This window comes from Rhea americana, unplaced genomic scaffold (assembly GCF_003343005.1).
Source record: "Rhea americana isolate MKP2758 unplaced genomic scaffold, rheAme1 scaffold_0, whole genome shotgun sequence".
Classification (NCBI taxonomy): domain Eukaryota; kingdom Metazoa; phylum Chordata; class Aves; order Rheiformes; family Rheidae; genus Rhea; species Rhea americana.
Window position 1 is genome coordinate 2797785 of NW_028185037.1, and position 13547 is coordinate 2811331.

Here is a 13547-nt window from a genome sequence, read left to right on the forward strand (position 1 = left end):
CTAAATTTCCATTTAGGATTCACATTCACTATAGATGAAAAATTACCCTTTCTTTCACTTTTCTGAAACTGTCTCCTCTCTCCTTACTGCCATTTCAGTAACTGCCTGGAGGTTTGCAGACCCTCTCTGCTGGTCGTGATGTGCTTTCTGCGTTCGTTAGCTGGCCAGATTTCAGGCTGTATTGTTTAGATGTACTAGCAAGTGCTGCCGCGCACCCTTCCTGTTGGTACCCCAGAAGGCTTGATCTTACTTCAAAGAGGCTTTCATGATTCCCTGATTTGAGAACTGAGCTTTTAATCTCCCAGCTGTGACAAGCCTCAAAGGCTCCTGCAAGCTGCATCAGGAAATGGGGCATGCAGCATTTGGATATTTCTATTCTAATGCAAAAACAGAAGATGAAATTGTCTCCCTTAACAAATTCAGTAATTATATATTCCAACTGTTTGATCCCTTGTCATAGCTTAGGCAATTTTACATCACAAAATATTTTRTTTGCTACAGTGGCTTTAAAGTGCTGCAATATTATTAGCTTGAATGCTTGCCAGCTGCCAACCTGGAGGGGTTTTCAGTTATTTCTGGGACCTAATCTTATATTATGTTTCATATCTCTCCTCCTTGTACTTTATGGTCTGTTGGATTTTCACAATAGTTTCTTACATGCTCTTGACAAAGCACCAGGAGTAGTTAGTAGCCTTCCTCAGCTGTAACAAGTAAGTATCTCCTGATTTTTTTCACCTGTTTGGCATGAAGTTATACAAATACAGCACAAATGTAAAGAAATCAGGCCACTGGGTGTCCATTAGGAAYACCTTTGAGATTTGTTGTGCTTACCTACATTTCTGACACTGGGCTAGACAGCTTCTCAGTCTCTTTCGTGTCACAGTGTTTGCTAATCACAGCGAATTGGACCTTTGTGTCCACTTCTAGATTGGATCACCTGATGCGGTTTGACAAGCATCTGCCTTACATCGTCKTGTTATGTTCCTGTGGAGCTGCTTGCTAGAAGACTCTCCTATCCTCTGTACAATCTACAGTCACATAAAAGTTAATTCTTTTTTTCTCAATTATCCATGTTTTGATAAATGGCATTTTCTCCACAACTTAGGAATTACTTTTCAGATTGAGAATAGGCATTTTTCATCTCTTCTGTACAGCCAGTAATTTTTAAACTTGAATTTTGTGGTGAAAYGAATAGAAGAATATATATATTCATCTTACATTGTGTTGCAACCTTTACGTTTATAGATCCCTACTCATTCAAGCTAGAAGCAATATTGAGAACTGTTGCAGAACTGTCTATAGAGGTTATGAAAAGGAAATCACATATTGCTGTAGGAAGCGCACATGAAACTATTAACAAATGACAAGGCTCTGTAGCAGTTAAAAGAAAAGGAGCCCTCAGCAGAGTAGCAACATGGGAGAGGAAGGGAGGAGAAACCTGCAGCTCATGACAGCCATTTCACCCTATACCCTACMTGTGTAGGTTGACAGAAGAACATAAAAAGGACACTAGGCTTTGAGATGCACTTCTGTGTACTTAAAGGACCAACAGGCAAAAAAGTGTGCCCTTGAAATAGGGTTGATTGCAGGCACGTGWCTAAGTGCAATGCTGAATTCAAAAACCTAGATATGGCTGTTAGATAGGACTGGTAGATATGAGAACTGCAGGACTAATGTATCCTTGAAGATGCTGTAAAGGATGAGATTTCTCCCCCTACAGCATCTAAATGAAGCTGTCCATATGTGAACAAGTGTCTAAACTTCTGTTGGAGTCAATGGCATCTGTTTTAGAGTGGACTGAATAGCTGTTAAGACTTCACATCACGTACTGAATAGAGCTCCATAAACTGTAATAGGAGTGCGGATACTTAGCTGTCACATACACACACAGGTACCTAAATTTAGGTGTCTTAAGCTAAAGCTGAGCCCCACATAAGGTATCTCTCCACAGCAGAGTGACAGTGTATACACAGGAAAACACCGTACCAGAAATAGTAGCGCTGTACTACTGTAGCATTTTGTACAGGTTACTCTATCTTGATGCTTAGCAGAAGTAACAAAAGCACCGTCGTACTACTGCTAGCTGTTCTGCACAGTGGTCACAGTTTTTACTAAGAGATGAGTAAAGATTCACTGCTTACCTTTCCCCCCTCTAAAAACGGCTGGCTGCTCTTRGAGAAGGTCTTCATCCCACTCACTTCTCTCCCTGCTGCCTAAAACTGGAAAGACTGGCTGGTTCCTACCAGCAGTTTTAATCAACTTGCATATAATCCATAAAATCCTAGAAAAAGGTATTTCTTCTATTACCCCAGCTGTTGAGTCACCACAGTTTGTAAGGAGGCATTGGGGGTGGGCAACAAGGAATACCTATAGAATTCATGAGCATAGGCTTGCAGCAATTTTAACATACAACAGAAGYAGTGAGGGGCCTCCTTTGGTTAATTCACAGAGCTTAAACAACAACAAGCAAAGTAGAACGCATGACGGTGTCACCTTATGAGATGCCAGCCTGCTAACCTCGATGATTTACCTGTTTTCCATCATGCCTTTTTTTCCCTCCCCTGTCTTTCAGAACATGTGCAGAGGGTGCACAGAGACAGACCTAAGTGGATTAATTTTGCAATTAAGATGTGAGGCTCTGTACCAAATGTTATCCTCAAGTATGGACGCAGGATAACAACTACTGCAGACTGTTTGCTCACAATGCAATATAAAAACACGCTTTGGTACTGGCAAGGCTTATAAGATAGAATTTCCTAACTAGGAAATTACYAATAGAAAGAAAGTATACAAATCAAGGATAATATTTCTCTTACAAGAGAAAGATCCACCACGGTGGCAAACACTCTGCTGTTTATAAATTATCTACAAGCTGATACCAATTACTCACTCTTTGCTCTTGTCTGATTCAGACTAGGAACCCTAAGAACAGATACACTCAGTTGTTTTTTCACCAATTAGTATTTATCTTTTTGTACAGAATGCGATGAAAGGATTGAGCGAGAAGCATCCCACAACAATCAGCAGTCTAGGGCCAAGAYCATTTATCTACCATGCAAGAACCTCTTTGACCTGAAAACCAGAATCTAGATCCCGCACATCCTAGCTGAGAAGTCCTCATTTTTCTAGGGTGGCTTGAGTCTGCTCCTTGTATTTGTTAACAGATGCACCCCCCCCCCAAAGAAAAAAGAAAAAAAGCTAAACAAACAAATTCCAACAACACTCATTTCTTGTTAATTGTTACAAGCAAGGAAAAATACTTAACTATCATGGCATAGTAAACAGTGTCCAGATTTTCTTAAATTGTGTTCTATTTCATCCTGGGAAGTTTCCTAAGTGATTAAAGAGAGTTGTTTGCAGTAAATGCTGTTTTTGAAAAAACTTACACACTGATTGATATACGAGTCCAGTTTTTTGCTCCAAGGCCTTGCCAGTACAGATATGACCAGAAGACTCTCCTATTTATCCCTCTCTGATTGCTTTTGTTTTTACCACAGGGTGCTGCCTGCAATTCATGCTCAATTTGGGATYCAGTTATGAAGGTTGGAAGGTTCCCCCTTCTCATTGCCAGGAATCCACTATTAACATGGATATGGGCAGCAGATAAAAGAAAAGGCATAACCAGCCAAATAGCCATGAACTAGTCATATCTACTGTATCTCAAATAAACCCTGGATTTATCAACTTATCAATAAGGTGGACAATTTATTACCACTGAAACCTGTCAAATAAAGTTTGGTTCTATCTACTTAATATTTTTCTTTCACTGAGACAGCACAACAGTTACAACTGACTTGGGTTGTGTTTCAGCACCTGATTCACATGGCTGAAAAGCCAAAGAAAAGCACTTGAATTTAAGACTTTTTTTTTTTTTTTTTTTTTTTTAACGTACTAATTATAAGACTTGGTCTGTTTTTTCATTTGCCCAAGAACCTGCTTCCAGAGATAAAAGCAAATCAGGAAGTAGTTCAAAGTTTTAGCTTTTTCAAGACAGTAAGATTGGCAGTCATCAATAACATTTAATATCTACGCTAGTTGGGATATGAGGAAAAAAAAGTGAACCTATCAGTTTCCTCCACTGCACAGGTATTTATGTTAAAATGTTCATAATGGATTTTTAATACAGTCTGTAATTTAAAGTAATGGTTTACTCTTGTGAAATATGCTAAAAGAAGTAACTCCCTAGTCAAGATTTGTAAGTCAGGTTAACATAAAACTGAAAAGAAAGCCCAGCAATGAATTTGCAAAACTTCTTTTTGGTAACACATCTCTTGACAAAGGAACAACACCCACTTGTTTGTGCAGCAATTAAATACGCTGTAGCTGTTGAATAAATAATTTAATCCAGAACATTAGCAAGCCTCGTCCCTGCACAAAAGGAGGACCTCTAAGAGCAGAGATTAATCAAACACTTTGGTGGTAGGAGAGACGTGAATGAAAGACAGTCACTTTGGACTTGCTCCTTTTGGTAAGCTAAACAAAATGTGCTCATTGTAAGTGTAGCAAGATCACTATGAACCGTAGAGTGCCATTTGGCACACTGGAAGAAAGCCACTTCTCTTTCTGCCCACAGCACCTGCTTAGTTCTAAGCTTCTTCAAACTAAAGACATGGCAGTTTGGCCAGATTTTGCAACTCCATAGATTTGGGGTTTCTTTTTATATATTACTGAAAAACAAACAAGAGCTGCAAAAGTTTCTTTCTTAGGATCAAGCACATCAACTCACAGAACTATTCCCTTGGCATCCCCAAATGCCTTGTGCTAGCACTGTTCTCGGACTGCTGCGTTCGTCGCTGATGGCAGTGTTCAGCACACTGCACTCGTAATGGCCACTGATGCAGATCAGATGGTGTATATTTATTAGCAGCCATGAAACCAGACAGATTGTCTGCATCAAGGAGTTTAGGACACTGCAGGTGAGTAGGTCTAGAAAAACCTGAATTATCATCTATGCCAAGGTAATATAAATTCAAGCATGTGTCCCAACAAARTGGGAAACAACAGCCTAATCATTTTGTATAGGGCATTTATTAGAAATAGTTACTAGGGATTCTTTTGCTCCAGAATTGTTCTAAGTACTGGGACCTGATTTTAAGAGTCCAATTATAAACAACACTGCATGATGAGACTATGCTTTGTTGCATGCATCACCTAAGTTTGCTACCTGCAGGACTCTGCCCTATGATGAAGTAATGAGTAGAAAGGGAAAATATTTTCAAGTTCTGCACTTATGAAGCCCTGCACACAGCAGGCAAATTGAGAACATGAAAACTATTACAGTAACAGCTAGTACTTTTCATATTAGTTTTTGGCAATATTTTATACCCACATTATTTTGAGCACAATGAAGCAGAATTAACAGAGAACCTTAACTTGAAAGCATTATTTAAGAGAAGACTTCAACTCCCCTCATACCTACTACCACTACTATTAAACAGTTCTGTTGATATATTTGTCCACAAACTTTAGAGAGATCTGTTTTAAAGGAGAATTTGAAGGCTTGTGTTGACTGTCAAAATTCAGTCATTCTTCTGGGTTGAGTCATATTTGCAGCTGTGACATCCTTACTCAGAAAAGCATTCACAGCATCCTTCCTTACTTTTCATAATGCAACAAGTCAGGTCGACAACACAAAGCRGGAGAACCTGTCCTTTGTAAGGTTTTTAGTTCATCATAATTTCATTTTAAAGCATTTTGACTTGCACATGAATATTCCAGATCAGTGATTGTTCATGAAATTTGTATTCCTCTGTATAAGGTACAGCCCACAATTTATTAATCTCCAGCTTGGCTGCACACTGTTAGTAGATTGCTTTATCTGGCCCTGAGCAGCACTGCCCTGAAAGGTATTAAGGAAACAACGTGAAGCAGGACCTACAGTGATACCGACAGCAGACGACTTAAACTTTGCTGCCAGGGGGCAGCAGCAGCATGCCCGATCCAGGCATTCACATCTCACAGGGGAAGTTAACAGCTTTGAAGCCCACTTCTCAGTCTGTTTCCACTTATTTTTGTCTGCTCCGTTGGGTCATCTGATTTAGTCATAGTGGTGGACTACACAGTGGAACACATGCTTGAAATAATACAAGTAGATCCTACGTTCCACCTTCAGTAGAATACTTATTACACTATATCAATCTAATACACACGGATTTTTGCRTAATTGATCGTTTTATTGGAATCTATTAAAACATGTTTGTTCAGATCATCTGTTCAGCAGTTATACTGTTTCTGTTCACTGCATACATACTGAGCAAGTCTCCAAGCAGTACATAAATACTGTATTGTTTGACCCCATACATATGCTTTACTACAAAAAGCAGCTTTTCCTCAGTAAAAGCTGTACACGTGGAATTCAGCTCATCTAGTTATGACTTGTACCAAAACCATATCAAGAATCATAGGTTAAATAGATCAGTACATGTAATAGAGCTTAACAGTAGAAAAAAAATGTAAGAAAGTTAAATGCTGCAACAGTTTAGATACAGTGTATTTGAATGATAGAATAAGAACAAACATATTGACCTTCCTGATGAYAGTCACCAAAACACAACATACAGAAGCAATGTTAAGAACCAGTACTTGTCTAAGCATTTTAGAGTTCCTCTTTTCCCTTCAGATAAAGACAGGTTGTTCACATCTTGAAGGGGAATTTAGATACCATTAACCTTGCAGCAAAGCTGATCCTGAATTTTGAGACTGGGTAAAGAAACAGACATGTTAAACCTTCATGCCAGTAATTACACACAGCATTTGCAAGTTTGACAAGCCAATGTTTACTATAGCACAAGTTCACTGTTCAAATTAAGTATATCCTATGCAACAGTAACCTTAATTGACAACCTTTATTTTTATTTAGTAGGAAATGCCATATTACTTAATTGAAAACAGCAAGCTACATTTTTAGTGTTGATTTCATCAACTATGATAACAGTGTGGAAGATATTTTACCGAGGTGTTTTAATTAAAATATGCTGACTGATAGTTGTTCTAGAGTTTCTATAGCAGAACACAGGACTCACGTTACATGCATTCTCTGTCATCTAGGACTGATATTTCAGCCAGCACTACATTTTTAAGCTAAGGATGGGTTAAAAGAAACCTGTGTGCAATGTAACATACCTCAAATAGATACAGTGAAGACCATTAAATCTGTTGTTAGACCCTACTTTTTAGTTATGAGTCACAAGAAATTCAGGCACACGTGCTATAGTCCAGGGCAGAACCTTTCAAGGTCATATTCAACCCAGAGAGACCCATTTAAGAGACTGTTCTGTGACAACGTTCTGGATTGTAAGAACATGCATATACCAGCTGCCTAGAAACATACGGCTGCTAATAATGAAGTTGCCACAAAAAGTCATTAAACATACACGTGCATGCTAGTCAGCTTCCCAGCTATTTACAAGTCTTCTTTTTGCAGTTTGCAAGTGGTAGTTTTCAGCCTGACATACTCATAAATGAGTTCAAGTGCAAGACACCAGTATGTGATCACCTGAAACAGGTAAAGTGAAAGACTGCAAGCTACAAAGTCAGAGTTTAGCAATGATTAAGGAAGTCACATACAGGTGATCTGATGAAAATTTATCTTATCATCAGATAAGTAATACCAGACAGGAGTCCATGAAGGACATGACCTTTAGAAAAAGACACCACAGTTCTGGCCAACAACACTGGCTTTTTTGGAAAGCCTGTAAAGTTTCTTCATATTGCAAACTGAGGTCCTTCAAAATAGTTATCCAGGATCTTATTGAATGCTGTAGTGTATCATTGCCCTGTAAGTTGTGCAGAAACCTACAAGCCAAGAAACAATGCACAAGAARTTTAGAAGTTACTGTGCATAAAGTATGATTAAACTATAATCATCTCAGGTATTGATTATGGCTTAGACCTGCATTGAAAGTCAACACTTAGACAAATATCTTTAATGACATTGTTACACTGAACACAGTCATCTTCCTCTGTTTAGAGGAAAAGGTATACAAGATATTCACAAATAACTGTATATACTTTGCAAGAATTAGCCCTATAAGAATTCAATAGTTTTCCTTATTACTAATCTTATCTTTAAGAGAGTGTGCAGATATTTACAAGTGTTTAGAAATTGGCTTTGTTTCTTGAATAGCTGAGAAGTTTGATAGTTGTGTCCTCCTTCCCTCTCTCATCTAGCCCTGCCAGATTCCAAACATCATTCTAGCAGCATTTGTCAAATCAATAGTGCAAAGATATTACAGAAGCCTCTTTCCAAGCTGTGTCACCCCCTCCAAGTTTGTCAACAGCACTTCCCATGTGTTTAGACCTCTAGGGGAAGGTAGGAACAATAGATATGTTTAATATGTAATAAGTAACCAATTTGTTTGCTCTTTTAATCCACTGCTCACACTGGCCATTATTACAACTTTGGTAACTAGTTAACTATAACTCATAAYTCCTCATTTTGACATGCACCTACAACATGAGAATTGAACTGCACCACAATAATTGTAATGTCATCTCTATACATTCGAGCCAACTCTTCTGGAAGACTAAGCATCTTGGACAGTCGGTCGTGATCCACAGTGCCAAACTCATTATTACCCACTGCATGACGTATCAGGTGAGTTGCTGCATTCTGATCTTCAAATACTGAAGAAATTCTTGCTCTTCTTTCTGTTAAGAGACCATGCATCTGTCCCAAAGTTACCTTATAGCCACCAACAGCTATTGGCTGTTGATGGTGAACACCAGTTAGGTACTCCCCTACAATTCTAGCCACATCTTGTCTGTGCATAGTCTCCCACAGCCCATCTGTGGCCAAAACTAGGAACTTATCCTGTGGCCTTAATTTGTGATGTATGACTTCTGGCTCAGCTGTGAGGTATGGAGGAGTATGATAGTTTGGTGGAATAAACTTTGTGTATTCATTGTCATTCAGCTGATCAGGGCCTGATTCTATTACTCTCTTCTGTAGTTCTATACTCCATTTGAACTTCACATCACCAAAAGCTCTGAAAGGCATCAGCAGGCCTAAGAGGCGGTCTTGTTTCACAAGACTTTTCTCTTCAGACTTYGGGTGCTCCATTTTTACACGTTCCACTTCATGTTCGTTTTGTGCATTGTGATCATAGGACAGGTTAACTGCAGACCAAGATCCATCTTCTTCCTGAACCCCAAGCATTGCTCTACTGTCACCTGTGTTTGCAACATGCAAGTCAACACCATCTACATGAGCCACACAAGCAGTTGCACCAGAAAACGCTACTCGTAGTACTAGGTAGTTGAGAAAAGAATTCGGATCTCCTACTTGAGCCTCCAAAGAAATATCATTATCAAGCCTTTTAAAGGCATTAATTAAAGCTTCTTTCACATCAGTAGTCTCTCCACTATTGAGATCAATGAGCTCCTGCCAGTAAGTTCTCAGACTATTGAAGTAAAGCTTGGAAGCTTCTTTGCTAAAGTAATCATTAGGATGTTTGTGCCACTGTAATATGGGCAACAGAGCTCTACCGCTTTCCACAGCATTTTCTATTTCAAGTAAAGTCTCATGAGGTAAGAGAGAGACTGCAATGTAGTAAAACAGTCTTTCACTGACAGCTTGAGCACAAGCACAACCTGCGTGGCCATCAAACACACCCAGAAGCATTCCTCTTGTTTGTAAGCAAGTAGCAGCACTTCTCCGRTCTTCTATTGGAGCATTAGCAGGTAGCTGATTGCTATCAAAGCCAAGGACAGAACTTACATTTTTACCATCGAATTCTGGGACTTTAAAACTGTATTCATTTGCCTTTAGAATGCTGTTGACTTGTGGAGGAGTGAGGTAAAATCTCTGTGGTGTGGAAGCATAGTCCCTTGCATGAATAAATTGCTTAAAGTTCTCCTTTGGCCTGCAAACTGCTGCAAGTTTCCTCCGAGGTGCACATCTGAAGTGACTGTGAGCAGAGTGAGAGGGTAAGCAACACAGATGTCTATGGTGGCAGTAACACACAGTACTGCATATTCTGCCAATCTCACAGTTACGAATCAATGGAAACAGACGAGCTGGTGATGGCATGGCATCAGACAACAATGGTAACCTGGAGCTTCGGACTGGAATTGCTGGAAGACAAAAGAACAACTAGGTTTAGGAGAACTGCTAGCAGATTCTTCCCAAAAGCCAAGATCAAGACATTTAGAGCATGTAAACAAAAAGGCTTATCATGTGGAATACACAACTTTAACAGGTCTTGGAAAGAGAAAAAGCATTAGAAGGTGCTTGTTTATAAACAATATGCCAGGTTATAACAATAAACTATGTAATATTCAGAAGTTCAGCTCTTATACCCAAATACTGGGTGCGAAGTAAAAACATCATCCAGACAGACAATGCAACTTCATATAGAAGTAACAGACAACAGTGTGTGCCATTCTACACTTCAACATCCCACAGACTCCAACAGAGATTTGCTTTCATGATAATATGCAGAGGCAGATACAGCACACAGGGAAAGAAAAGGGGAAAAAAAATCCTATAAGACTGAAGAGGAGATAAAGCATCTGATCGCAGGATTCAAAAAGTAACTTTGAGGTGGTGTACAACTCAGTTCAAAATTATGTTTTAGGTAAAGGCAAGGAATAGGTCACTGCTTGATATTTTTTGAACAATCATATGCCAGTAGCAGGATTTTTACTCATCTCTCACATTCATATGGGAAGCTTAATATCACACTTGACATTTTTGTATATACAGATTGCTAGCTATGGATTTTTTTTTTTTTTTTTTTTTTTAACAAATAGCACTTTTTAGCTTATAAATAAAGGGTTTAAATATAGTACAAACATACATCTATAGCAGAGTTAGTGTCATATAGCACCGCTTTTAGAAAGCGGACAGATGCATCTCTTTCTACTAAGAAATCTGCCCTAGTAAGTTTAGAATTGTTAATTGCTAAACAAAAGTCAGYTGAAGGACTACAAACAATCTTTACTTGCTTTCAAGAGTAGACCCAAGCAAAATAGTCTAAAGCTAGACTATTCTAACACATTTTGCCCCACCTAAAAATTTTTCACTCTTTGGAAAAAAAAGATTCTGACAATTCTCTCATTGATATACACAATCATTACAACATTACTGTGAGCTCCTCTTCAATAAATCACTTATGACTCATCTTCAGAAACTACTACCGGGGAAAATAATTCTAGAAGTTAGTGCAAAAAATTGCATTTTACATCCTTTTGTTTGAAGAGCATACATTTAAGAGGAATTCAGTTCTCTCTTCCCACATTTTAGGATCAAATTGCAGCATAATTTCTTCTTCCCAGAAGAGACCATTACAAATTATCTTATGAGGCTTACTGTAATGTTTTCTTAAACTCTAATTCTCTATCAGCACCATTCTATCTCAGATAGACTTTTACTACTGAGAAACTGAGTACTGCTGTGCAGTGTTGCACAGTTACTTAGTTCATTAACTTTTTGTAAAGCCAAAGAGGTATATCACTACATTCAGAATATGCCTACAGACTATAGGTATAACTACATATATAACACGCTCTAAGCCTCAATCTAAAGGGTCTATGCAACACACAGAATTAAAATRCAAGTGTTTTGTGACAGCCCTTGTCAGCATGCTTTCCACAGACTTTGCCATGGGGTTTATCACCTAGATCAGCTGAGAGGTATCTCAAGATCTATGAAGCTTAATCTCCTTCCCTTTAAGGTTGGAAGAAAAGGTAGTGATGTTCTTCTCTCCAAGCTCGCTTGTTTTTCTTAGAGCAAAAAAAGAATGGAATTTGTTACTCTTGCAAAATATGTAAGTGCTGAAGGCAAAGTAAAATTCCTGTTTCTACCACTCCATTGGCTGTCCTAGCATTACATCTTTATTCCCCATAAAGAAGTGCTTGCCATCCTTGATTTACACTCACGAAAATTCTTGTCCATTGACTCTCCCACATCTCCAAGTAACAGCCATGAAGACTGGTCAGTTTTCTGTTGTTCAGCTACGAGTAAAAGCTTCGGTTGTAGTCTGCACACCATAGTCAGCTATCCAGACACTCGGCAACAGTGTACTGGCTTGAACTTACAGATGCATACTATGTATAGCATGTACAATGTTAGCCATTCACTTTCTAGAAAGTATATTTCTCCAGCTCAGGCTCATATGCATAAAGCACAATAAAAGTGAACTGCAACTGCAAATCTAAGTTTTGCAAATACTTAGACTTATAACAAGGGAGCTATTTTGGTAAGTGGTATATTTTTCTTCAGGAGCAGTTTTTTGCTTACAGAATGAGCATCCCTGCAGATCCTACAGATGTGTCTGGTCTGCAATAGCAACTGGGATTTTATATTGGTCTCCCACTAGAATCTGAATCAAGTTCTTTTTACTGCTGAGCATGTGTTCAGTGCTGATCCATACATCATTTCCCAACAGCAGGTCTGTAGCTGACAGTTATGCTGTTGATCCATGATAAAGCAAAAATAAGTGCCTTGCTGTTAGAGGCTCTGCAGTGGCATCAAGTTATTTGCCAGTTTTTAAATCATTAATTTCTYCAATAACATGAAATCTAATAAAATATAATAAAAGGTGGCCTCAGGTTTTCCTTGGCCTGTATCCTTTATAGTGAATTCATACATCAGTTGAAGACAGATATGATTCAACACCAGATTTAATATGTCCTTGCCAATTAAGTCAAAAAAATGCCAAGTTTGCCAAWGTCAAGCAAAACTGCTCAAAGCCTATCAAGTCAACCTCAGAGTACCTYCCCAAGGCCAGAACAGGATAGAAATACCACTTTTCAGGCCACAAATAGGACACAACAGATGAGTTAGACAGTCAATTCACAGGGTTTATAGCACTATAAACTGATAAAATGATACTGATAAAATGGAAGAGGTGCAACTCCTTCCTTTAACATAGATGACCTGTCACTGCACTAGAAAAGACACTTGATGCTGCTCAAACAGGTTCCTCCACGACACCAGTCTTAACTGTGCCAAAGACACCCATGGCTTAACATAAAGTACACTTACCCCAGCTGCCCGTCAGACACTTGACCTGAATGAATAGCCTGTTGGAGAGGATGGGGGAGGAGGRACAAGAAATATTCAACACAAGCAGACTCGTTAACCCTCCCCKGCGGCTGCGCCTCCGCCCGGCCCCGCAGCCCTTCCCCAGGCCCCGCGCGGCCCCGAGCGCGGCGCCGCGAGATACCTACCGATCCGCCTGGGCCCAGGACACACACACATTCTCCTGCCACAACAAGAAGCCGCCAACATCCACAAAGCAGAAGCCCGGGGGAGGGGGAGAAGCAAGGCAGAGAGTTTTGTTAGAGAAGACGGAGCGCCCCGGCACCGAGGCGGGCGAGGCGGAGGAGGCAGGCACGCACGCACACACGCACGCAGCCGGCCCGCGGGCGCCCGGAGCCGCCGCCGCCGCCCCGCCGGCGCGCCCGCAGCAGCCCGCAGCCCGCGCTCCCTTCCGGCAAGGGCGAGGCGCCGCCGCCGCCTCACGCCCGGGCGGAACCCGCCCCGCCGAAACCGTTACCCCCGCGCGGCCCCGACATGGCCGCCCCAGGGAAGACCCCCTCCG

The 13547-nt window shown here is 40.1% G+C and overlaps 1 protein-coding gene across 3 annotated transcripts; it reads right to left on the reverse strand.

Annotated features, from left to right (window-relative positions):
- Positions 1-6152: 6152 nt before the first annotated feature.
- On the reverse strand, positions 6153-13340 carry PDP1 (pyruvate dehydrogenase phosphatase catalytic subunit 1). Of its 3 annotated transcripts, XM_085306327.1 has the most exons (4): positions 13174-13194; positions 12989-13026; positions 7995-10074; positions 6153-7959 (listed from the first exon to the last, which is right to left on the reverse strand). In XM_085306327.1, exon 3 carries the CDS (start codon positions 10028-10030, stop codon positions 8423-8425), a length of 1608 nt encoding a protein of 535 aa, XP_085162453.1. In that variant the 5' UTR covers positions 10031-10074; positions 12989-13026; positions 13174-13194; the 3' UTR covers positions 6153-7959; positions 7995-8422. The 3 variants fall into 3 exon arrangements, with proteins under 3 accessions (XP_085162453.1, XP_085162283.1, XP_085162364.1); XM_085306157.1 differs by lacking the exon at positions 12989-13026 and having other exon boundaries at positions 13174-13340; XM_085306238.1 differs by lacking the exon at positions 12989-13026 and having other exon boundaries at positions 6153-10074; positions 13174-13340.
- Between the last annotated feature and the right edge of the window lie 207 nt (positions 13341-13547).